Source organism: Lytechinus variegatus, chromosome 15 (genome assembly GCF_018143015.1).
Source record: "Lytechinus variegatus isolate NC3 chromosome 15, Lvar_3.0, whole genome shotgun sequence".
NCBI lineage: Eukaryota > Metazoa > Echinodermata > Echinoidea > Temnopleuroida > Toxopneustidae > Lytechinus > Lytechinus variegatus.
This window is the reverse complement of record NC_054754.1, coordinates 28,990,597-29,015,370: the sequence shown is the minus strand read 5'-3', so window position 1 is coordinate 29,015,370 and position 24,774 is coordinate 28,990,597. Positions and strand designations below refer to the sequence as shown.

The window sequence follows — 24,774 nt, the reverse complement described above, 5'->3', positions numbered from 1 at the left end:
CGTGAACTGGCTTATTCACCTGGCCTATAAACAGTTGGTCTCATTCTAAAATAGTCTTTAACCACATGGGCTAAACCAATTTGGTTTACTCTCAATTTGGTCTGATTACTCTTTGGTCTACACTACACTTGGTCTAGTACCCACTTGTAGTCTAATTCTCATTTAGTCTAATAGTTTAGTCTAATGGCTAGCTGGTCTAAATTTTCATGTTGTCTACTAATTATTTTGCACACTGCCAAATGATCATTTGATTTTTAATCAAATTAACCATATTCACTAAATGTTGTTAGGCCTAGTGGATAGGAGACCAAATTGATAAAACCAAACTTAATTAAAGACATCTTAATCATTTTTATATATTTTTCTGGCATTGTGTAAACATCTACAATTCAGTCTGTGACTGCCATTCATGTTGTTTGCAATAAACCTGGATTGAATTGAATATTTGAATTGCACATGGAAAATGGGCATGATGTCAATTATACCTGGGGCCCGTAGCACAAAGCTTAGCAATGATCGTAGAACATTTTTCTACAATTGATTGCATTGACTACAATGTACAATTAATCGTAAAAATCAAGCTTACGATTAATCTCTAACCTTTGTGTTATGGGACCCAAATGGTGACAAGACAAGTTGTACCAGCTGCACAGAATCATTGTAAGCTTAACAATGCACTAGCAGAGACCTGTTACAACCGGCGAGGTGACAACAATGCCTGATGTCACAACAACATGTTATTTACATCTTGGATCAACATTTGACATCACAATATGAAAGAATGTGACTGGGCCTACTGTTGTGGTTCTCTGCGTGGTCTGTACAGGATGTAGATGAACTAGTCTTATGCCATGTGGTATTAGACAAAACGGAAAGTACATAAAGTGGATCTAAACCAATCAATAATTTAATGAGATGTTCCCCAAGTTCATGATAACATTAATATTTGCATTAAAACAATATGATATTTGCAATACCATATAAATCTTGCCAAATTATAAAAAGGGGAGAGAAAACTTTGCACAACACGATAACAGGAATGAATAGACCATAACACAACCAGGAAACCTATTTGAAAGTATTTTTTTCTTTCCTTATTTTTAAAATATATTCTTTATATTTTTTATTGATATTGATGTTTTTAGAGTAAAATTTTGTATTTTAGATTCCACTTCTGCAGTGATATGTAGGGGAAGGCGGGGTAAGTTGAGCATAGGGGCAAGTTGAGCCACCAGCCCCAGGCTAATAATGAATGAGTCAGACATTGTGGTGGTGTCATATATTGATGACCCATAGCATAACCCCAAACCCCACCACATTGTTTTCAACTTTGAAACAAAAAGTAGTTTTTTAGAGGGAAAAATATGAATTTCAGCCAAAAAAGTAAAAAAGTGTGTGAAATAGATAAGTGCTTTATGAACACACACGTCTTTAAATATAATAAAGACATGATAACAACATTATTAGTCCAGGTATGGATCTTCATTCTTGTCATAGTCTTTTATATGATGGATGCATAATAAATGTGTGGATACAAAATTATCGCACTAAGTTCGGACTGGGGTAAGTTGAGCCAAACAGCATGGGGCAAGTTGAGCCATGGTAATTCCTATGGTAATGTATTTTAAAAAACAAACAAACCATAAAAATCGATTGAAATGCTGGCTGAAAGGAGCAAATTTACATGATTGCTCTTTTCCTTTCAAAGGATACTAGTATTTATAGAGAATGAGCAAGTGAAAAGACTTTAAACAAAAAATTGACATGCTGGTTCTCCCCTTATACATTTTGTACATAGTTTTTGTGGCTCAACTTACCCCAGAAGGCAGCTCAAACTTACCCCATATATGGGGCAAGTTGAGCCATTTGACATCGTTTTTTTTCAAAGGTCACAATGACTTTCAGTGTGGGGGTAGAAAGTTATGTATAGGTGGAAAATATTTCAGAAGAATTAAATTTCAAGGCAAGGTACTTATTTTGACAAGATTATTAATCATATCAATTCTAACATGCAAAAAGCAAAAATTGTCACAACTTACCCCGCCTTCCCCTACTTATCTTTCAATAATTCATTTGTTTTTTTAAATAGTTTGTCAAGTCTTCAAAGCGTTTTGTACATTTCATAAAAATCTAATGACAATCTGTACCTCATAGGTCCATACAATATAAATTTGGGTTAAAACAGGTATGAACAATGCAGCATGTTGTATGAGACACACAGAGGAAACATACATTGTACTTCAAGTGTATACCAACAAGAGACACTTTATCTTTTCTTTATTTCAGAAAATTCTGCAGCTCTGCAAGGCCCCTTCCTATACATGTATCAATCACATAACGATAAACCTTCACGATATATTCCAACTGTTGAACTATCATCCCACAAGTTTTCTGCGGTAACGTTCTCCAAAATTCTGTTTGGAATAGATCACTTCTTCCGTTATGACTTCAGTTGGATTATGACTTCTGTTTGGAATAGATCACTTCTTCGTTATGACTTCAGTTGGATGTTGTTTCCATAACAAGTACCAAAGAGATGGAAAATCCTGCCAAAATACAATTAACTTCACTTTCCATGATGGTTGAGGAGTACAGGGAAGTACCCCTAGCCATGAAACCTCAAAGTGACCCATCATATTTCAGCCTTGAAAAGAGTTCCCTTCAAAAGAAAATCTTGTCTGTCCAGAACTCTTGACTCTAATATTTTCAAAAACAAAGCAGGATTCTCCTATAAAAGTTCTCTTCAATTTCATCACTTTTAAAAAATGTTGGAATACAAAATATTTCCATCTCAAGGCAGGCTCCAATACCCATTCTTACTCACTCTAATTGCACTTTTCTTTCCACAAATATATTAGTTGTAATTGTTGCTATGACTTCCAGAGACTCATCGGAAGCTCTAACCTTTGTCCAAGCAGCTCATGAATTTATGCCCTAAAGCCTTTGAACTACTCAATTACTTGGCTCCAACAGACTTCACCCATTGACATGAGGAAGCAAATTCCGTCATGTGTCTTTCTTTACTTCTTTCTTGTTATCAATGATGATGGTGCTTGATGGTAAAGTTGTAATGTTAACGATCACTTTGGCTGCTATAGTTACTTGAACGAGATGGTGAGGACACCGAGATGCCGCAAACTTCATACTTCTATATCAAAGGTCAGATGAGGCTGTAGTGAGAGAAAGAAAGAAAAAATAGTTTTTGAAAATATTGGAGTACTACATTGTGCCAATATTCTTTGTGCATTTCAGCACTTTCATTACCAAATTTATGGTAGAGCATGATGAAATCCCTCCACACATCAAATTTGAAATGAATTAGATGGGGTGGACCACAAAGTATGGAAAGTATAAGAAGCTGTAAATTTTGATCTCTGCAATCACAATGAAGATTTTAACAATAGTTTATAAGTTTTTATGAAACGGGCACCTGGTATCCTTCGGGCAACATTTAACCCACAAGCTTCGCTTTTTAGTTCCCCCCTTTTTCCTCATCTACTATATTATTGTACATGAATTATGAAATGCATTTTTTTTCTGCTCTCTTTATGTATGTAAATATTTAATGCCTTAAAAATGCATTTATAATTTATGTGTTGTAAATATGAATTTGATTTTTACTGATATGAAAATAAAGACATTGAACTTGAACCTGGTATCCCATTCTGAGCCATTCAACACAAAATACCATTATGTAAAATATCTTACATTATTTTTGCTAAATTTGAGTAGGAATTCGTCATCGGAATCCGATTCAAGGTGACTTTCATCTAGTAACATGGATTTCATTTCAAGTTTGGTTCTTCTAGATGATTTCTTATTATCTTTGCTTCCAGATGAGTTGTCGTCTTCATGGCCCACTTGTTGCTTGGCAAACGTCACAAACACCTGCAAAAGATAATTTTTAAACTCATTTGTTGTTCTTGTTATTGTTGCCATTTATTATAATTACTATCATTATCATAATTATTCTTTTCAACATTATTACCATTAGTCCATATTTTTGAAGTAATACCTTTTATGAGCCGACCTCAAAATATCTCGGATTTTGACAAACAAGGTTTTAACATCCCAGTGACAACAGCAAATACAAGATTAGTTTGATTTCAAAATAAGTAAAATAGTCACAGGGACAAAAATAGACATTAAATTGTATATCAATTTAAACTTGGAATTCAATCACATCCAGCCAAAAAAAAAAACGCCGAGATGAATGTTTAATGAAGCAAATAGTAAGTAAATGCTAATTCTTAATTTGTGCTGAGCCAATCAGATGCAAGGGTTTTAGTAGCTTATAACAGCTATTAGTGTAAAGATCCCACATTTTGGAATATGTATAATCTCTGTCATTAAATTGAACAGGAACATTATGAATGGCCAAACACAGTATATTAACCCTATCGAGGCTGGGGCATGTCGGACCCAAAATTGCTCAAAAATATGATTTTGTGTACAAAGTCAATGCAAATTGTGTTTTCAAGCAAAATCATAAATGTATTATTATTTTTACTTTTGCTGGTCTAAATGAATTCATTTTATTCTTTTTATGATCTCAATAGGGTCCCTGACAAAGTTCAATGACAAAAAAAAAAAAAAAGGTAGAAAAAACACAGAAATACATCAGATATTGCAAAAAAAAATAATACATGAGAAATTGATCTGACATTGCAATATTTTCATGTACATTTGCAAAGAACACCAAAAAGAGTTTCTACACCAAAAATTACAACTTTTGGACCTTTATTTAGGGAGTTAAAGGAAAGAGTATGATTTTGCATACCAATTCAGCACTTTTCATGATATATATTATAAAATTTGTAGATCATGTCTAAGGCAATGCCAATTTTCGGCACCATCATGCAGTCAACATCAATCTATTTTCATGACATTTTTCTACAGAAAATGGCCATTAATGAAAGAAAAAAAAATTACATGACTTGAAGACACAGACAGAGTCAATAATATTGAAATACTTACATCATCCAGTGTTGTTTGACTGACGGAGTACTCCTTGATGTTGAGTAAGGCTCTTACATCTTCTATTTGACTGAAGATAGCGGCTAGATCTACATGCTCTAGCTTTATACTATATTGCACCATATTAAAATGTTCCTCCTGCAAAATAAAGTTGCACATAATTTCAATAAATATAGCTTTACTCATCCATATTAGTTACAGAATTTGTTTACTTTGAAAAAAATTGTATGATTGTTGATTTCAATGACACGGTTAAAATTATGGAAAATTAGGGACAAGGAAGAAAATCCATGCAGCCTTACTAGCGGATCTGTGCAAAATAGGTTTAACACGTAAATAAATATTTTCATAGATAGCTTATTACTAAAATATTTTTGATGGGATATAATAAATATGTACAATAATGATAAGTTTTACAGAATACATTCATATCTACTATAGATGATATTAGAAGGGAAAACGAAGAGGGAAAGACACACATAGGCAATTTCATAAAAGGATCAGCCTTTTTGTAAATCTAACCCCCCATTTTACTTCACTGCATAACCTGACCAAGTCATGATACAGACTGTCATAAGAACCAGAAATCAGAGTCAGTAAATTTCATGAAGGTCCCACATATGGGGGGTCAGACGTATATATTGTATGGAATTGCCCACATACAAACCTTGCACTCGGGTATTTAGAAGGAACAACTCAGAAATTTTTAAGGAGCAAGATACAATCGATAGAAAATAGATACACAGAATAGTAGAGATAAAGACATAGAGACAGAGGTAGAGAGGAGAGATAGGGAAAGAGACATAAAATAAAGATAGGGCAGACAGATGGGGGCAATTCCATAAAATGATTAAGCTTTTTGTATGTCTAACTCCCATCTTTCTCAAGTCTTACTTTACTTCACAAAGTGATCAAGCCATGATCCTTTGAGAACATTACAGACTGTCAAAAGAACAAGAAATCGGAGACAAAAAATTTCATGAAGGTCCCACAAGTAGGGGTAGGACATGCATATTTCATGGCATTGCCAATCGGTAAAGGTAAATACATAGGGACAGAGAAAGAGAGGGTCAGACAGAGAGAGAATAAATATACCTTGAGGTCTGAATGTGGGAAGGTATGGCTAAACCACCTCGTAACCGGTTTAACATTGGGCCTCTCCCCTCCCACCTTCAGCGTCACAGTGTATCCGTCGCCATAACGATTCTTCAGATGCTGGGCGGATCCAAGGCACTTAAATTTACCATTAACCATGATGGCTAGACGGCCGCAGAGGACTTCGCACTCCTCCATGCTGTGCGATGTGAGGATAACTGACCTTTGACCTTCCTGCACGATGGAGAGGAGACAGTCCCAGAGGAAACGTCGGGAATGCGGGTCCATCCCTGTTGTAGGCTCGTCCTGTGTTGTACAGAGCAATGAAAGAGTGATCGTCAGATTTATTAAACTATAAATTAACTCACTGACTCATTAAGTAATTCATTTATTACACAATTCATTCATTTGTTTCTTTGTTCACTAGCCTGGGTCATGCAAACATGTAACAAGTGGAATGCCTCTGGCTGTCTCAACTGCATCACGCAATTCAATATAGCAGCAGTTCTGACTTTAAAAACTACTGCAAAATAACTATTCACAAAAAACAGCATTCATATAATTATACGATACTACGTTCATTGACATTTGACCTTGATCATGTGACATAAAACTTGTCAGTGATACTTGATTACAATTCCTCAATATGAATTTTGAGATTTTCATTGAGCTTGAGATAGCACATCTGAAGCTTTCAAATGATATCTAACTTGTCAAAACTGATAAGAAAAATAACTCTCACAAGTGCTTGTTTGAAAGTAGAAGATATTCAGCATGAGATACCCAAACTAAGTAGAAAACATGGTTTGGAGTCAAAGAGTTAACTAAAACATGAGATCTCTACAGTTGTATTTCATTCAACTTTGGACAGTACAAAGAATTACAAGTGGAATGCCTCTGGCTGTATCAACTGCATCACGCAATTCAATATAGCAGCAGTTCTGACTTTAAAAACTACTGTAAAATAACTTTTCACAAAAAACAGCATTCATATAATTATACGATACTACGTTCATTGACATTTGACCTTGATCATGTGACATAAAACTTGTCAGTGATACTTGATTACAATTCCTCAATATGAATTTTGAGATTTTCATTGAGCTTGAGATAGCACATCTGAAGCTTTCAAATGATATCTACCTTGTCAAAACTGATAAGAAAAATAACTCTCACAAGTGCTTGTTTGAAAGTAGAAGATATTCAGCATGAGATACCCAAACTAAGTAGAAAACATGGTTTGGAGTCAAAGAGTTAAAGGTAAATGCTAGTTTTGGTAACGATATCAAAATGAGTTCGTACAGAATCCAATGAAATGACCACCAAAGTGTCTGTTTGTATAAATAAAACGCATGTGCCAAAGAATTCTGGAAGAAATTGTGTAATTGCTGAGAAATCAGCAAATAAGCACAGGAATCGGGTAGGGCGTCGGGCCCGACGCCCTAAGCAATAATTATACATTGTCCCACGTGCGCTTATCTGTGTTGGGGATCTTCGGTGTGAACATTTTTCAGCGTAGATTTCAAGATTTCACAAAGTTCAGTTAATGTAACTGTACCAGATCTAGATCCTCGATGATATACTGACAATTAAGCCTTGTTTTACAGACTTTCTCATGAAATCAGTGTTTACTGCAAATACTGGAATTTCTCTTTAATTAAAGCATTAGATGTCTACAGTTGTATTTCATTCAACTTTGGACAGTACAAAGAATAACAAGTGGAATGCCTCTGGCAGTCTCACCTGCATCGCGCGATTCAATATAGCAGCAGTTCTGACTTTAAAAACTACTGTAAAATAATTATTCACAAAAAACAGCATTCATATAATTATACGATACTACGTTCATTGACATTTGACCTTGATCATGTGACATAAAACTTGTCAGTGATACTTGATTACCCCTATATCCTCATTTTATACACTATATCTATAAAGTTTGAAAATAATGACAGCAATCTAACAATTACCTCTAAAATGGCCAAAGTTCAATGACATTAAAGGACCTTTAACTTTGGTCATGTGATCTGAAACTTGCATGAGATGATCAGTGATACTTGATGACTCTTATATCCAAGTTTTATGAACTAGACCAATATACCTACGGAGTCATGAGGGTAATTCAACAAATACCCCTAACATGGCCAAAGTCCATTCACCTTTGACCTTGGTCATGTGACCTGAAACTCGCACAAGATGTTCAGTGATACTTGATAACTCTTATGTCCACGTTTTATGAACTAGACCAATACACTTACACAGATATAATGGTATAGTGTAATTCAACAAATACCCCCAACATGGCCAAAGTTGGGATTGACCCAATCAACCTCAACTATATGGAAATCAATCAATATCATAAGTTTTCCTCAATGAAAATTACACAGTGTCCCTTTGTAAACAAAGAGGAGTATGCTGAATTGTCAAGAAAACAGATGTATGAATATATACATCATATCTAGAAGACATTTTCAACAAACATGAATTTAGATGTTGACATTGCTGGCTTTCTATAGTTATGGTTGATCTGGGGAGTGTTTCATCAACATTTTCATCCGACAAGTTGTCAGATCTGACATCTTTCTCTGATGTTGATTGGCTGAAATGTACTGTTAATATGGTAACTGTCGGATAAAATGGGACTTGTCAGATAAAACGTCCGACAAGTCCTTTCATGAAACGCTCCCCAGATCAATCGCAACTCTTTGTAAAACACCGCCCAGATCTCCATCCTACCATGAATATGATCTGAGGATTGCCTAGAAGTGCGATGGCAGTCGACAGTTTCCTCTTGTTCCCTCCACTGTACGTCCCGACGGGTCGGTCTGCGTACTGCATCAACGCCATCTTGCGTAATGCCCATGTTACAACCTGAATCAAGAGGAAACAAGAAGAGAAAAGAAAATATGAATTTTTTTTTGCAACAAACCATTCAGATCACCAGTCATGCATAATTTACAAGCAGTTTCATAAAGTGGTCATCATGGTCCTGTAACACAAAGGTTAGCCATTAATCACTAATTTGAAAGAACAATTCCGATTGGTTCCTAGTCAGTCTACAGAGCAAAATGCAGATGCAACGACGATCCTGATAGGCCATTTCATTTAGTGATTAATCGCTAACCTTTTTATTACGGGTCCCTCGGTGGTGTTTCATAAAGCTTTTCGTAAAGTTACGCACAACTTTACGCACGACTGGAACCTGTTCTTAGGTGCTGAATCAGTTACATAGGGATATCATGTAGCATAAGAAAGGGTAACCAGTCGTGCATAAAGTCATTTGTAACTTACGAACAGCGTTATGAAATGGGCCCCTGGTCTATTTCTTCAAGACACCCTTTTATCAAACATGTACCTGTTTTTCATCTTTTTGCTGGACCCCCTTTATTCTTGCATAGAGTAGGAGATGTTCTCTCGCTGTGAGCTCATCAAATAGTGCATCAAACTGAGGACAGTATCCTATACATTTATATGCCTTCATCTTCTTCTTGAATATACTGTAAAGAAAACAACAAAAATTATGTTTATTGATAATAAATTATGACATTTATTAATTATAACATACAACTTAGCAATCTTTTAAAATACACTTAAAAGAGAATTGATCTGAAACATAACAGACAACTTAACAACTTGTTTTAATATACGCTTAAAAGGCAATTTCAATCTAAACTAGAACAATTGCCCTCTGCATGTAACAGGAACTTTCCATTTGATTTTCATCATTAAGCACAGTTTAGAAAATGAGAAAGGCCTTCACAAAAAAATAATTATAGGCATTTATACGATACTATCTATCTAGAAATACATATTCCAAGGCACACTATTACTGTAACATGGACTTTAGCTTGAACTGCAATTTTCAGTGCTTCATGCATTCAAGGAATTAACCATTTCCGGAACCCATTCACCCTGTTTCAAAGTCTGTAGACTAATCTACTGGACAACAATGATGTGCTTAGACTCACCTATCTTTATTTATGTACGCATCTCCCCCAGTGATTCCTAAATCACCACAAAGCATTTTAAATGTAGTCGTCTTCCCTGCACCGTTTACGCCAAGGAGACCAAAACACTAGAAAACAAAAGAAGCAATACATCATCATTTCAAATTATTTCAATGATCGTTGCATAAAGTTTCAATAAAATTATTGTTTTTCAATCTTTTAGGATACCAATCATCACTATAATAATTAGTCATTGTTATCACCATCATGATCAGCACTATTTCAACCACCATCATCATTCTAAATATCATCATCATCACCACAACCACAATCATCATCATTATCATCATCATTCTCAATATCATCATCATCATGACCACCACAACCACCATCATCAAAATCATCATCATTCTCATCATCATTCTCAATGTCATCTTCTTCATCACCAAAACCACCATCATCATTATCATCATCATTATCATCATCATTCTCAATATCATCATCATCATCATGACTACCACAACCACAATCATCATCATTCTCAATATCATCATCATCACCACAACCACTATCATCATTATCATCATCATTCTCAAAATCATCATCATCACCACCACAACCACTATCATTATCATCATCATTCTCAAAATCATCATCATCATCACCACCACAACCACCATCTTCAAAATCACCATGCTAACTTGTAATCGTTACTGCCATGATCACCACTATTACAATAATCATGATTTTTCTCATCATCATCCTTTCTATCACAAATTACGAGCTTGGCATAATTACCAGCAAAATGCTGTTCTGCTAAGTTCCTACAGGAGTTACCATAAACAGAAACAGAAGTTTAAGATTCTTGATTATTATGACTACTCTTACCTCTCCTTCCGGCACTCCTAAACAGAGACCATCCACCGCTAAATGGCTCCCTAATCTTCTAGTTTTATATATCTGGGGGAAAAATGGAAAGAAAATTAAAGAATACAGTATTTACATGTAGATTGCACATTGCACCCCCCCCCCCTAAATTGCAACACCCTCAACTTTCTAGACACATATTCTGCACATTTCAGAAACTCTCAAAGAGAATTATTATTCAATATTTAATAAGATTGTAGAATGGTTTGCAGGGGATATCAAATTTTCAGAATGTGTGAAATTTCCAGAAGTATTTTTTAATTGTATTACTGAATTGAACTATGCAATCAGAAACAGACTAATATTTAACATATATGAGTAGAAAATAATATTTTGAAAAGTAAATAATTATGTTCAAGATATTGTTGTTAACTTTCCACTGTGTCCATGGCTCTTCTCCCCAGTACCTCATTCACTGATCAAAAGTTATACCCCTTCAAGATCCTTACGTTCCTCCTTTTCCAATTCTCTTGTTACCCCCAAAGTTTCTAAAACCTGGGGGAAAGATAATTTGTTTACTCATCCTCTAAGGTATGGAATAGCCTCCCTGAAAACATCAAACAGTGCTTGACATCTGAAACTTTCAAACATTACCTTAAAACATTTATCTTCAATTCTTCTTAATTTCTTTTATTTCCTAAAAAGCACCTTGAGCACTCTACAGAGTGGATTTGGTGCGATAAAAGTCAAATTATTAATTATTAAAATACCATAGCACAAGAAGTATATTTTTAATGAAGTGGTTGAATTTTGGGCAATTTTCTGTTGGTCTTGACAGAAATAACCATTAATTTTTGGACTCGACTTCTATGCATGGCAGACAAAGATCAATGCACTTACCTTTGTAAGGTTTTCTATTCTCAGTAAATCTTGGGACGCTTCTCCGACTAATACTCGCTGTCTCTCCCTTAAAACATCTTCGTCTTCGCTGAATAGAAGACTCTTATCAACTTTTTTTCTTCTACAGCATGGCAATATTTCTCTGTGAAACGAAAGAGATGTAAGACAACGATGTTGTCATCCCACTAAATGTGCATAAGGTTTCTTGGATGCTATAGACAGGACTCGATATTAAACAAAAGCTATGTAAATATGCGCTTTTAACAATCCATTACATGTACGTAAAATACGTAGACTTTTTTCCACCTTTTGCCATGTAACTAAACACAAAGAAAATTTTGACGGAGTTAAATGAGACCTATGCCACATCTGAAATCACTTCTATTTCAATTAATTTGATAATAATAATGTCATATTTCACCCACGGTAGCCACTTCAGTTCTGAAAACTGTTCTACCAGTGGGCCCTGCTTAAGATGATATTGTTATTATACGCAAAACAAAGAAGTATCACATATTGCCATGTTCCAACATATTACAAATATATCACTTAAATTTTTCAAAAAACTGTATTGTTATATTTACATTCTTCTGATGATGTATCCATATTCACATAGGACGGTAAATGCAAATGCCAGGACGCCCTCTATGACCATCACAAAAAACATTCTGTTAAGCATATCCCATCTGAACGGTGACTGAACTTCATCAACGGCACCTATATAAAACAAAAACAGTTGAAAACAATATATACATCATTGTGGCTAGCAGGAAGAGTTTTTTTATTTGGGCCCTTATTCAGAGAGGTGGGCTTAGTCAACCTACATATTAAAAGAAAACATTGCATTGATGATCTAATGTCAAATGAAATATTTAATCCATGGATCAGCTTAACATAGTCTTCTTTTGTAAAACTCAAATACTAACACCTAGGATTTTATTTAGCCAATGAGTTAAATGACTTCCAATGACACATTTTAATCATTGGATTGAAATTAACAAAATGAACCAACTTTGGGGAATTTAGGTCTACGTGCTTCCCTTCCAGTGTACCAAGTATACATTTCATATGACCAACAGAAGTGGTATCCTCCAAGTATTTCTTTTTTCATCAGGATCTCACAAAAATAGAGAAAAAACAATTCTTGCTCAAATTACAATAGATAAAAGTTGAAGAAAGATAGAACAAACAAATGTTCAACCAATTCTTTACCTAACAGGGCTGTCACAACCAGACATGCTAGCCAGCATAGTACGTTTGAAGAGCCGTTTTCTTATTCAACACTGTTTTGTATATCAAAAATTGCCTTTGGTTATACACAAATTTAATTGAATCGATGGGTGGTGGTGATTTTTTACCTGATTGCTAAGAAAGCATGAATGCTTGTAAGCAAGTAACCAGAGGACTGACGGCTAAAGGTCCTCTTCATGGGACCTGGAAATGAGGATAAATGCCTTACCAAAGGGTGCTAGCACACCAAGTGGGAATCGAAAACAGGACACTAGAATCTGAAATCCCCACTCTACCGACTGAGCTATCGCGCCTCCTTTCTTTTATTTCTTGATAATTATAAAGAATTTGATTTGATATTTTGTGTCATCAATAAAAGGGAATTCTTGAAATAAAGAGTAGAATGCTTAATATCAAGAAAGAGGATTAAATGAGATGACATTCTGCCACATGCATGTCAGCATACAATGGCTTAAAGGTCCACATGTGGCAGCCCTATAAGCAACTCTGACCACATTAATGTTCTGACTCACCTATTTTGGTGTAATACTCATTCATGTAGTCATTATAAGCAAGATCCATGAGCCCACGTCCAAGACAATAGTTAGGAAAGATGACAAAGACAGAGTACATTGTATCGTACACCTTCTTTAAACCCTGTTCAAGATTCAAGATTGTTTTATTGGTCCATGAATGCAAAGCATACAAAGAAATTTAGTTTCCAGTGGCTTCACATAACATATACACATAAATGCAAAATAAAATATATCATAACAATCTAACTCTACATAAACAATACAACTTAGCGATAACTCTTCTGCAATAGGTTGATAACCCTTAGAATTCATAATTCGAAATTCATGTATTATCAAAAAAAAATAGGTGATAAGATGTCTGCATATTGCCAACCCCACCCGCCCCCCCCCCCCCCATCCTAGTATGCAGTATATGATCATCATATATTGTGAGATAAAACGATAAACAGCGAACACTCAACCTCATGTTATTGTCAAATAAATCTCAAATAAATGGGCTAGGTGTGATCTGAAAATCAGACTAAAAGATATCATATATACTGTAGTAGATATAAAATACTTGTTCAACACAAGTTAATCAATATTTTGAAGAGAAAAAAAAGCCCCCACCCCTAGTCTATTAAAAAAACAGTTAATTAGAGATTTAATAATAATATCCACAAAGGTCCTGTGATGCAAAGCTAGCGATCGATTATTAAACAAAGTTTCACGATTGATTGTACATCATGGACAGATGCAATTAATCATAAAATCTGTTCTATGATCAAACACAATGGTTTGTGAAACAGGGCCCAAGGCTTGGAGCAGAAAAGACACATACCTCATCATCAAGATTGAAGAGTTCAACGAGGAAACTTCCACAGATTGTTGTGATACCGATGAAAAGATTGATAACAATGAGGCACACGTAGGCAAGACTAGACTCCTTGAAGATGAGTGAGGCTGGGTACATCATTGGTGTGATGGAAAAACTAAATCAAGGTAAAAACACAATGAAAGTATAAGGGCAAAAAAACATGTAATAATAATAATACTAACATGCAACATGGATATAGGGCTTAATACTTGAAAGTGCTGCATACTAAATTTGTTACCGTCTTCTGCATGGCTACCTTGATCAGTTGCTCAAGCAATCAAAGAATTCCTTCCTACCGAGTACCTATGTAATTGTACTACACCAGGGGCCCGTCTTTCAAAGAGTTGCAATTGATCCAATCAATCGCAACTATGGAAAGCCAGCAAAGTCAAAATATGAAATGCATGATTGTTCCAAAAAAAATTCTAGATATGAATGTATATTCATAAAGTCATTGAGTTCTTGACAATTTTGTGTGATTTCCTTTGTTTACAAACGACAATTTGCAAAGTTACTGTTGATAAAATGACACTGATGGATTACCAGTTACGATTGATTGGATCAATCGTAACTGTTTGTAAGACGGGGCCCAGGAGGGAGGGTGCCATATGTAGAGGAACATCTTGCAAGAGCTGCAGTGGGAGGAAAACAACATTCAATTACCACCAAACAAAAAACGAAAGGTGACAACACTACCCTTCATCCTATTGTGATTTTTGCTTACTACCAGATAAATTCTAATTTATTAACATTGCTGAAGATACCATACCCATAAAGCAAGAAAAGGATCACAACAGCTGGAAGGTTGGTGGCCGAGGAGTAAGCTGGAATATCAAAAGCTTTGAGGATCGTCACACAGCAAGCTGCTGGTATCAAGTAGTTCATCTACAAGAAACAAAAAAGTAATAGGAACAATGAGAATTGTGTTATTTTGGGCAAACTATTCACGCAGTCAACCATGCGGCGCACAGAAGGATACATATATTGCTTATCACTTGACTAGAACTTTATGACGTCACAGTGGTTATTAGTAAGTATTTTGCTTAGAGTTGGCCTGATAAAGTTAAATAAGTAATCAGAATACGAGTATAATCATTATGCTAAGCCAGTACAATACTAAGTAAGTTACTTAATAAATCAATTATTTTAATTGAATACAGGCCCAGGACAACAGCCATGATGGAAGGCTAGGAAGGTTTCGTGCCACTCACCATGTCCCAGAAGAAATTGGAGAGCCAGTAGACGAGAGGGTTGACCCCACTGACAAACTGGAGATGCTTGGCTTTGGATGCCCTCTCCGCCACCACAAAGACTACAAAGCTAGCTGGTACAAAGGACATGGCTACGATGATGAACATGGCGATAAGGACTTGGGATGTTTCTTGAAGTCTGAAATGATAAATAAAAAAGAGAATAACAATCTCAAATCATAGCACTTAATAATAAACAATATAAAATGAACAATGAAATAAGTAAGAGAACTGTAAGCTTTTTGAGCTCTTTAGCAGACAGATCTAAAGGCAAATTCTTGGATGTCATCTCTGCTGCAAGACTACAAAGCTAACCAGTACAAAGGACATGGCTACAATGATGAACATGGCAATGAGGACCTGGGATGTTTCTTGAAGTCTGAAGAATGGGATGGTTAAAGTAGACAACCGAAGAATCAAAAGTATTTTATAATGTCTTTTTGTGGTCATCATTATAAAGGGGAAGTATTACTAATCAGATATATAACTTCACTTTTTAAAATAGTGATTAGAGTTTGCAGAAATCAGCTCTCAAAAATGACTTATTTTCATGGCATATTTCTGCCTTCGTCCGTCCTCTGGCGAGCTCCAGCTGAGTGACGTCACACCAAGAGCAGTGAGCAGCTGAGCTGACAGCAGCCCATTGAAGACGATCTTTCCAATCAGCGTTTTTTGCTCTTAGAATTGTTTATTCCTCACAAGATTGGTCTTATTACATAGATAAAAGTTTGAATTTTCTGAACAGTAAAATGAAATGCACATTTAACATATTTTGGTAACCGATATTTAGCTTAGAAAAAATTATTTGTTTTCAAGAAATATACGTGAATAAACAAAGCATATTTTCACTTAGAAATCATGCTTGCACCGCATTGATATTATTATCAATATAAAACATAGACATTCGTCTTCACGACTGAATAAAAATTATGAAATTTAATTACGTAGCAAGTTCAGGAACCACAAAAAAAAAGCAATATCCATCGCGAAATGATTGGAATTGCAGTTGGATTGCCGAAGCATTGCGAGGCAACAGCAGCGAACGCACTTTGTATATATATCATTATGAACCCGGAAACGATATAGAGACTCTCTGTGGACAAATCTGTACGCACGTAGTTTTTTTTGTGAGTGCGGGGATCCTGGTTCGAAACTCTTTGATTTTTTTTGGTTCGGGATTTTTTTTTTTTCAATTATATTCCTTCCCCGTTCCTACCAGCTCTTTTTTCTCTTTTTATTTTCATGTGAGATTCTGTTCAGTCCTGTATTTATTAAATCTTACTTCTTAATTGCTGCTTTTTATTTTCAAGTTAGATTCTCTAGGCCTACTTTGGGCAGCGACTCCCTCACGGTAGTCACTTAAGAACCAAGTTTGAAAGGACACTCGTAAAATTACGTCACTCTCGCCGATGAATATTCATTAGATCGTGGTCGTGCGTGTTCAATACAAACTCTCTGCATGCATGCACTCAGTGTGTATTGAACACGCACGACCACGATCTAATGAATATTCATCGGCGAGAGTGACGTAATTTTACGAGTATCCTTTCAAACTTGGTTCTTAAGTGACTACCGGTACCCTGATCACTCACTGACTGGAGTGGAGCAACACAATGACGAATGCAGTAGACAAAATCGGTCTTTACAGTCCACAATTCAATAAAAACGGGCAAAGGAACACAGTTCTGATTCACGTTTGGTCTGAAGTTGTCGAAAACAGAAATTGAATGTCACATAACATGAAGAAAACGGTAAATTCGGAAGATATTGAACAGGTCAGTAAGGTGATTCAGTGCATGATGCACAGAGAGCTGATGAGCTCGTCGATTGTGTGACGTCATTATTCTCGACCGTTTTTGGCTGCGTGATTGTCGGTCTGGGGGGCTGAGAAGGGTGTCTAATAATTTCATTTCTTGCATTTCCACGACATCTATAAGACTTTTTAGTGATATATTTGTGTATAAAAAGACAATACCTTTCCATCCATATATAATTTGTCTATAATCATCACTTTCGTGAATTTTCTTCGTGTGTATCCTTTAAAAAAAAACAGTAAGTTTTTAGAGATCTTTGACAGATCTTTAAGCAATGTCTAATGGATGTCATCTCTGCTACCACAAAGGCCATAAAGCTGGCTGGTGCAAAGGACATGGCTATGGCGATGAGCATAACAAAAGGACTTGAGATGTCTCTTGAAGTCCGAAGAATAGATTGATAATAATGAAAGAATGGTGTGCTTTTTGTAGTTCTCTCACCTATTAGAAACTGAGCCGGCATGTATGTGGCCTGGGGTCTAGGAAGAATGTGTGTTACCTATCCTTTAAAAAAAAATCTAGATGGAAAATATTCACAATTTTCTAGCCAGTTTTCAAAAGGAGATATAAAAAAGCAAGTTGCTCACTGAGGAGAGATAGATAGAGGTGGAACGGAAGATATTATGTTATGTAAATGCAATGAAAATTGGTAAAACTACAACTACATGTATGATTTAATAGCAGACACATGTACCAAATTTTCAAGACCCAACACCATGTCATATCAGATAGGACTCCAGTGCTTGTAGACTTACGTGTAATCATCCAACATGGTGGAGCTTGTCTTGTTCATTGGTTGGTTGATGACAGAGATACCATAGGCTGATGGGTTACCATGTATCTGTGGGTCAAGGTTGGCTCTCAGGATCGCATTGTTCATCACACTGAGATATGTTGGCAGGCTGTGAAATCCTTTATGATTGTGCCATGTCTAACAAGAAAATTGATAACGATAATGGTAATTATAATGATAGTTCCATTTTCATGCAAAACAGTTGCTGCATGCATATACTCAGTCATCCAGGTTTTAAATCCAGTTTAGTCCCGGACTACGGAGGTGGCCAGATTCTCCTTGCATTCATCGAGATCTTCATCACCCTCTCCCTCCACTTTACACTATTCAGTGCATCCTCCTCCCTCAACCTAACACTCATACCCTCCTCCACCACATACGTCTTCCATGTCTTCTTTTGTCACCCCCCCCCCTTCCCCTCTGACCAGTCATCTCAAACTCGACTCTACTGTGTACTGAACATGTAGCTGGTCCACCATCCAGGCACATATTAAGCATTCAAGGAATAAATCCTAATAAGTACCATTCATCTCACCAAGGTCAAGTTATTAACACATGTTGGATATCAGGGGGGGCGTTTCATGAAAGGACTTGTCGGACGTTTTATCCGACAGTTACCATAGTAAGAGTGCCTCTCAGCCAATCAAAATCAAGGAAAGATGTCAGATCTGATAACTTGTCAGACAAACTTGACAAAATGGAAATCTAGTCAGTTTCCAATTTGAAGACTCACCATTGCAGCGTTGCGCACAGCGATCTTCTTATAGATGGTGGGTACATCGTCATTGAACTTTGGAGGAACAAAGTTTCTAACATTGCCAAAAGACAGAGCTCCATACCTGTAAAATGATGAACGATATCAAGGGAAATTTCACTCATCAAATCTGATCAAAATTGTAATTTTAATATTCAGTTGTTGTTTTCTATGCTTTGAGGAGCACTGGAATGCAAGAAATGAAAACAAAGAGTCAGTCACTTTGAACGATAACAGTTATTATCTACTGAAATCCTTGCTTTATGAAACACTCCATCGATACTATACACAAAAATGTAGTACAAACTCATTTGTGCAAAATATAATAAACTTACAAAAAAAATATAATACATTAAAATAGAATCCAATCTATGTAAAAAGATGTTTGAAAAGAAAATACAATAAGAAAAAAAGCAAATTGGTCAATATTTGAACCAAAGCCTACAAACAAGGAAAAAGTTATTACCTTAAATATTTGTAATCACTATACATTATGGGGAAATCAAATTGGCCACATTCACATTTTTTTCTTGGGGTAAGGAGAACACTTATATTTGTTGATGACCCCCCCCCACTCCCAGTGTGTCAGCCAAATCAATGACCTTGGGGACTATGAATGCTGATGATCATATTTTAAGTTCTGACTCGACCACGACCAGACAAAACATGACAAATAACGCAGGACAAAAAAGAATTTCCTGCTTACCTATGAAGTCTGAACCTGTTCGTCGTGTAGAGAAGATATTCAGAGAGATTCCTTCCACTGACGTCCATAAGATTGTCACTGGTGATGACCTGCAAGAGCGGAGGGTCAGGGGTCCCAACGTTCTTGGGGCACTGGAAGTTCTTGCGATCCTCGGAACATGAGCACTTCACTTCTTTGATGTGGGTCCCACCATGGGCTTCTGTATTCATTATTAAATAAATACATTTTGCATTATAAAATGTAAGCGCATCATTACAGCCATGGTCAATGAACTATACAAGGCCTTATATGCTATGCATGGATTTAAATCTAAATCTCTATTTGTCTTCTTTGTACCCCAAAACTAAAACAGCCAATGGACTCCCATTCAATTTTATCAACCAACATTTGTCCTGATCCCCTGTTTTAATGGCGATTATTCCAATCAATCCTAACTTTTAACAAGTAGAACGTCTCTGGCAGTCTCGCCTGGATTACGCGATTCGATATAGCAGCAGTGCTGAAATTAAAACAGCTACAATGTATTGAATAATTAATCACATGCCCAAGTTCATTGATCCTAAATGACGTTTGACCTTGGTCATGTGACCAGAAACCAAGGCAGGATGTTCAGCATTACTTGATTGCCCTTAAGTCCAAGTTTCACAAACTAAGTCCATACACTTTCTAAGTTATGATGTCATTTCAAAAACTTAACCTGAGGTTAAGATTTGATGTTGACACCGTCGCCATCGGAAAAGCGGGCCTATACAGGAAATACATGTACACGCAATCTTTTGGAAATAAAAAAGATCAAACTAATTTGGAGCATATCAGTCCTGAAAACATTGGATAACAAGTTATGTGATGTTCTTGTGATAAATAAATGAAAGTGACTTGAAAAGTTGAACTGTGTCAATAAAATATTAATAAGATATAAACAGAAATGGATCCTCTTCCTTGGCAACCTTGGCTTTCCATACATGTGATTGAAGACCAATCGCAACTCTTTGAGAGACATGGCCCTAATAGAACAGTTAAACAAAAAAAACTTGTTCAAGGTGGGTGTTTCACAAAGATTTAAGTATGACTTAGAGTTGCACTTAAATGCCTATTTGCTTGAGGGATAAAAATGTTACCGCCATGGTCAGATCATGCCAAGAGGACGCGCACTACTGCGTATTGATCAATTAGGTTGCACATTGCATATCATGTATGCGTCAGCATTTGAGTGTGACCCTTAAGTCATACTTAAATCTTTATGAAACACCCCCAGAACAATCCATGCATTCTTTCAAATGATACATTATCGGTTAGTCAAGAGTTGGATTTGTTATTGTGACTCCTATTCTACTCTTGTCAGGGTACACAATTAATAAATTTACAAAATTGACTCTTTCCATGAATTTCCAGAGCAGAAAAGTTGAAGTTCCCAAGAATATCCATAAAGGATAAATGACAATTTCTTTTTGCCACAATCTATAATAACAAACATCTTAACTACATACTTTCGTAAAAAGCAATTTGCTATTGAAATTAAAATCTAAGCAGGAATTTTCTAGATTTATCATCAATGTTAGAGAAAATGGTGACCAAAAAGCCTCATTGCTTCTCAAAGCCAAACATACAATCTTATTAGCTGATTGCAAGTTAAGAATGTATTTTAATACATATCTTAGATTTTAATTGGGAAGCCTTTGATAACACTCCATTCTGTTAAAGTAAAATCAGAAGAGCTGAGGTATTTATATCTGCGGCACGGATCATTATAATGGCCTAGTGGTTAAGTCACTGCCCAGTGAGCAGTAGATTGCAGATACAAATACGGCTGGTTCAATTTTTTTCCGACTAATTATGTTCATATCTCACATGCAATTCATTTAACAAGTTTGTAAAGAATTCTGTTTCACTCAATGTATTCAAGAAAAATCTAAAAACACATCTTTTCCGCTAACTCCCGCTTGCCAGCACTGGTCTTTTATTGCTTAAATTTTCATTTGCATTTATATGTATTTCTATGTTTTATTTCTCCTCTCAATATAATGCACTTTGTATCTTGTATTAGAAAAGGAGCTATAAAAATGTATTATTATTATTATTAACAAGTGCGATTCAGAAATATTTCTACATTTGAAATAAAAGTATATCAAATTGCAATTCCAGAGGCCATTCAACAATGTATTTGTGCAACACTTTAAAGAAACATTCAATGCTTTGAAAAAAGGGTATGAAGCTACAGTTTAATTTAAGGGAATGTATATACATGTCCAAGCCAAAAGATGGTTTAAAGACACTACATTGATTTTGATCGAGTGACAATACAAGCTTTTGTGCAGCGATTAACCAAAACCTTTGTTACAATGAAAATCATACCATAGGAATTTTGGAATGGGTATTAACCTAATTACAAACCAACAGGAACATTTATAATGATTATATTAACTGTGATGAAATGAAGTACATGCATTGGTGAAGCACTTTTGGAAAGTGTTGAATTATCATTTGGTGTCTTGTACCGTGTATGAATCAAAATCGTATCAATTGTGATGAGAAGAAAGTGCAAGCGAAAGTGTTGAATCAAGAAGTTTTTATGACTGGAGTTCCAACAAGCAGTTTATTCACGCAGCTGTTAATCTTTAAAGTAGACAACCGAAGAATCAAAAGTATTTTATGATGACTTTTTTTGGTCATCATTGTAAAGGGGAAGTATTACTAATCAGATATATAACTTCACCTTTTAAAATAGTGATTAGAGTTTGCAGAAATCAGCTCTCAAAAATGACTTATTTTCATGGCATATTTCTGCCTTCGTCCGTCCTCTGACGAGCTCCAGCTGAGTGACGTCACACCACGAGCAGTGAGCAGCTGAGCTGACAGCAGCCCATGGAAGACGATCTTTCCAATCAGCGTTTTTTGCTCTTAGAATAGTTTATTCCTCTCAAGATTGGTCTTATTACATAGATAAAAGTTTGAATTTTCTGAACAGTAAAATGAAATGCACATTTAACATATTTTGGTAACCGATATTTAGCTTAGAAAAAATTATTTGTTTTCAAGAAATATACGTGAATAAACAAAGCATCTTTTCACTTAGAAATCATGCTTGCACCACATTGATATTATTATCAATATAAAGCATAGACATTCGTCTTCACAACTGAATAAAAATTATGAAATTTAATTACGTAGCAAGCTCAGGAACCACAAAAAACAGGGCAATATATGATCGCGAAATGATTGGAATTGCAGTTGGATTGCCGAAGCATTGCGAGGCAACAGCAGCGAACACACTTTGTTCATATATTGTTATGAACACGGTCCATACAAGGACATGGTCTGTGGACAAATCTGTACGCACGAAGGTTTTTTTTATGAGTGCGGGGATCCTGGTTCGAAACTCTTTGATTTTTTTTGGTTCTGGATTTTTTTTTTTTTAATTATATTCCTTCCCCATTCCTATCAGCTCTTTTTTCCTTTTTTATTTTCATGTGAGATTCTATTCAGTCCTGTATTTATTAAATCTTACTTCTTAATTGCTGCTTTTGATTTTCAAGTTCTTGATTATTTGGGCAGCGACTCACTCACTCACTGACTGGAGTGGAGCAACACAATGACGAATGCAGTAGACAAAATCGGTCTTTACAGTCCACAATTCAATAAAAACTGGCAAGGGAACACAGTTCTGATTCACGTTTGGTCTGAAGTTGTCAAAAACAGAAATTGAATATCACATTACACGAAGAAAACGGTAAATTCGGAAGATATTGAACAGGTCAGTAAGGTGATTCAGTGCATGATGCACAGAGAGATGATGAGCACGTCGATTGTGTGACGTCATTATTCTCGACCGTTTTCGGCTGCGTGATTGTCGGTCTGGGGGGCTGAGAAGGGTGTCTAATAATTTCATTTCTTGCATTTCCACGACATCTATAAGACTTTTTAGTGACATATTTGTGTATAAAAAGACAATACCTTTCCATCCATATATAATTTGTCTATAATCATCACTTTCGTGAATTTTTCTTCGTGTGTCTACTTTAAAGCAAGAAAGATTGAGCAAAGTGCATGCCTGTCATATTCTCTGCTGGCAGCTTCAAAAGTGGTAAGAAGTGGTTTCGTTTGCTGTTGCTCCATCTCATTTAAAAACTTCTTGGTTGAATTACCACATTGTGTCTTATACTGTGTCATAATCAAAATTGACTGTGATAAGATGTATGGTTGGACTACCTTTTATTAACCACCTAATTTTCTAAGCATCGTATCTGCAAAAATATTTATCAGTTTTACCTAGTTTTCGTCTCATTTGTGGAGAAAATTAAGCAGATGAGAATTTCATGTTTTAGATCGACAACTCAGATTCTATGCGCATAGATATCGGCGACCAACGAATGCGACGATTTTAAATTCTCTCAAATGCACCCCTTTTTTTTAGGACAGACCATCCGCTATACGCTCATGTTATGGCCAATTCTTCTTGCGTTGTTGAAATATTTTTACTCTTCCAAATCAATTCTATGATGTCATCATGCTGGTTGATAGTCTCGCTACTTCAATCGCCACCTCCGGCACATGATGACAACTGACGACGAATATTTGTTCTAAAGCCATTTCCAATCTGATTTCTTGGTATGGACAGCCATTTTGCAGTGGGGTTCGGGTCTGGTCAATACAATTTTGATAAATTCTATGAAATTTCTAACTTTTCATTCCTCTTTTTCTCTCGTGAAATCAATTCTCATTGTTCCTATGGACACTGCGCCTACGCTCCTTCGCGTAGTTTTTGTAATACGCAATAATCCTAATGCGCGCAAGGTGGTCAGTTTCAAAAGAGGTGGCCGATATGTGGTGGTCTCCTGGTTTTCATGCATCACTTCCCAGAGACATTTGAGTATTTTGGACAAGGTTATTTTAATATTTGGTATCTCCTACGGTGTATTAATCCAAACTACAGCGCGTTTAAAAAAAAAAGTAATCCAAATCTAGAGGGTCGATATTCAGATTTTAATTTTATGACATTATTTCTGCATGGATATGAAAGAGAAACTTGTTAGCTTTCCATTGGTACCCTAT

The 24,774-nt window shown here is 35.8% G+C and overlaps 1 protein-coding gene across 2 annotated transcripts in view; it reads right to left on the bottom strand.

Annotated features, from left to right (window-relative positions):
- Positions 1-2,096: 2,096 nt before the first annotated feature.
- LOC121428939 (ATP-binding cassette sub-family A member 2-like) overlaps positions 2,097-24,774 on the bottom strand; it is a 99,950-nt gene continuing 77,272 nt past the window's right edge. For both annotated transcript variants that reach the window (XM_041625831.1, XM_041625833.1), the window contains 17 exons: positions 19,726-19,924; positions 18,999-19,104; positions 18,228-18,403; positions 15,620-15,797; positions 15,178-15,293; positions 14,373-14,523; positions 13,550-13,673; positions 12,371-12,503; positions 11,787-11,928; positions 10,908-10,979; positions 10,041-10,147; positions 9,428-9,569; positions 8,809-8,943; positions 6,073-6,378; positions 4,978-5,115; positions 3,709-3,888; positions 2,097-3,170 (listed from right to left, as the gene is read on the bottom strand). In XM_041625831.1, the coding sequence (XP_041481765.1) occupies positions 3,141-3,170; positions 3,709-3,888; positions 4,978-5,115; positions 6,073-6,378; positions 8,809-8,943; positions 9,428-9,569; positions 10,041-10,147; positions 10,908-10,979; positions 11,787-11,928; positions 12,371-12,503; positions 13,550-13,673; positions 14,373-14,523; positions 15,178-15,293; positions 15,620-15,797; positions 18,228-18,403; positions 18,999-19,104; positions 19,726-19,924 (2,435 nt within the window). In that variant the 3' untranslated portion in view covers positions 2,097-3,140. The remainder of the gene's footprint in view (positions 3,171-3,708; positions 3,889-4,977; positions 5,116-6,072; positions 6,379-8,808; positions 8,944-9,427; positions 9,570-10,040; positions 10,148-10,907; positions 10,980-11,786; positions 11,929-12,370; positions 12,504-13,549; positions 13,674-14,372; positions 14,524-15,177; positions 15,294-15,619; positions 15,798-18,227; positions 18,404-18,998; positions 19,105-19,725; positions 19,925-24,774) is intronic.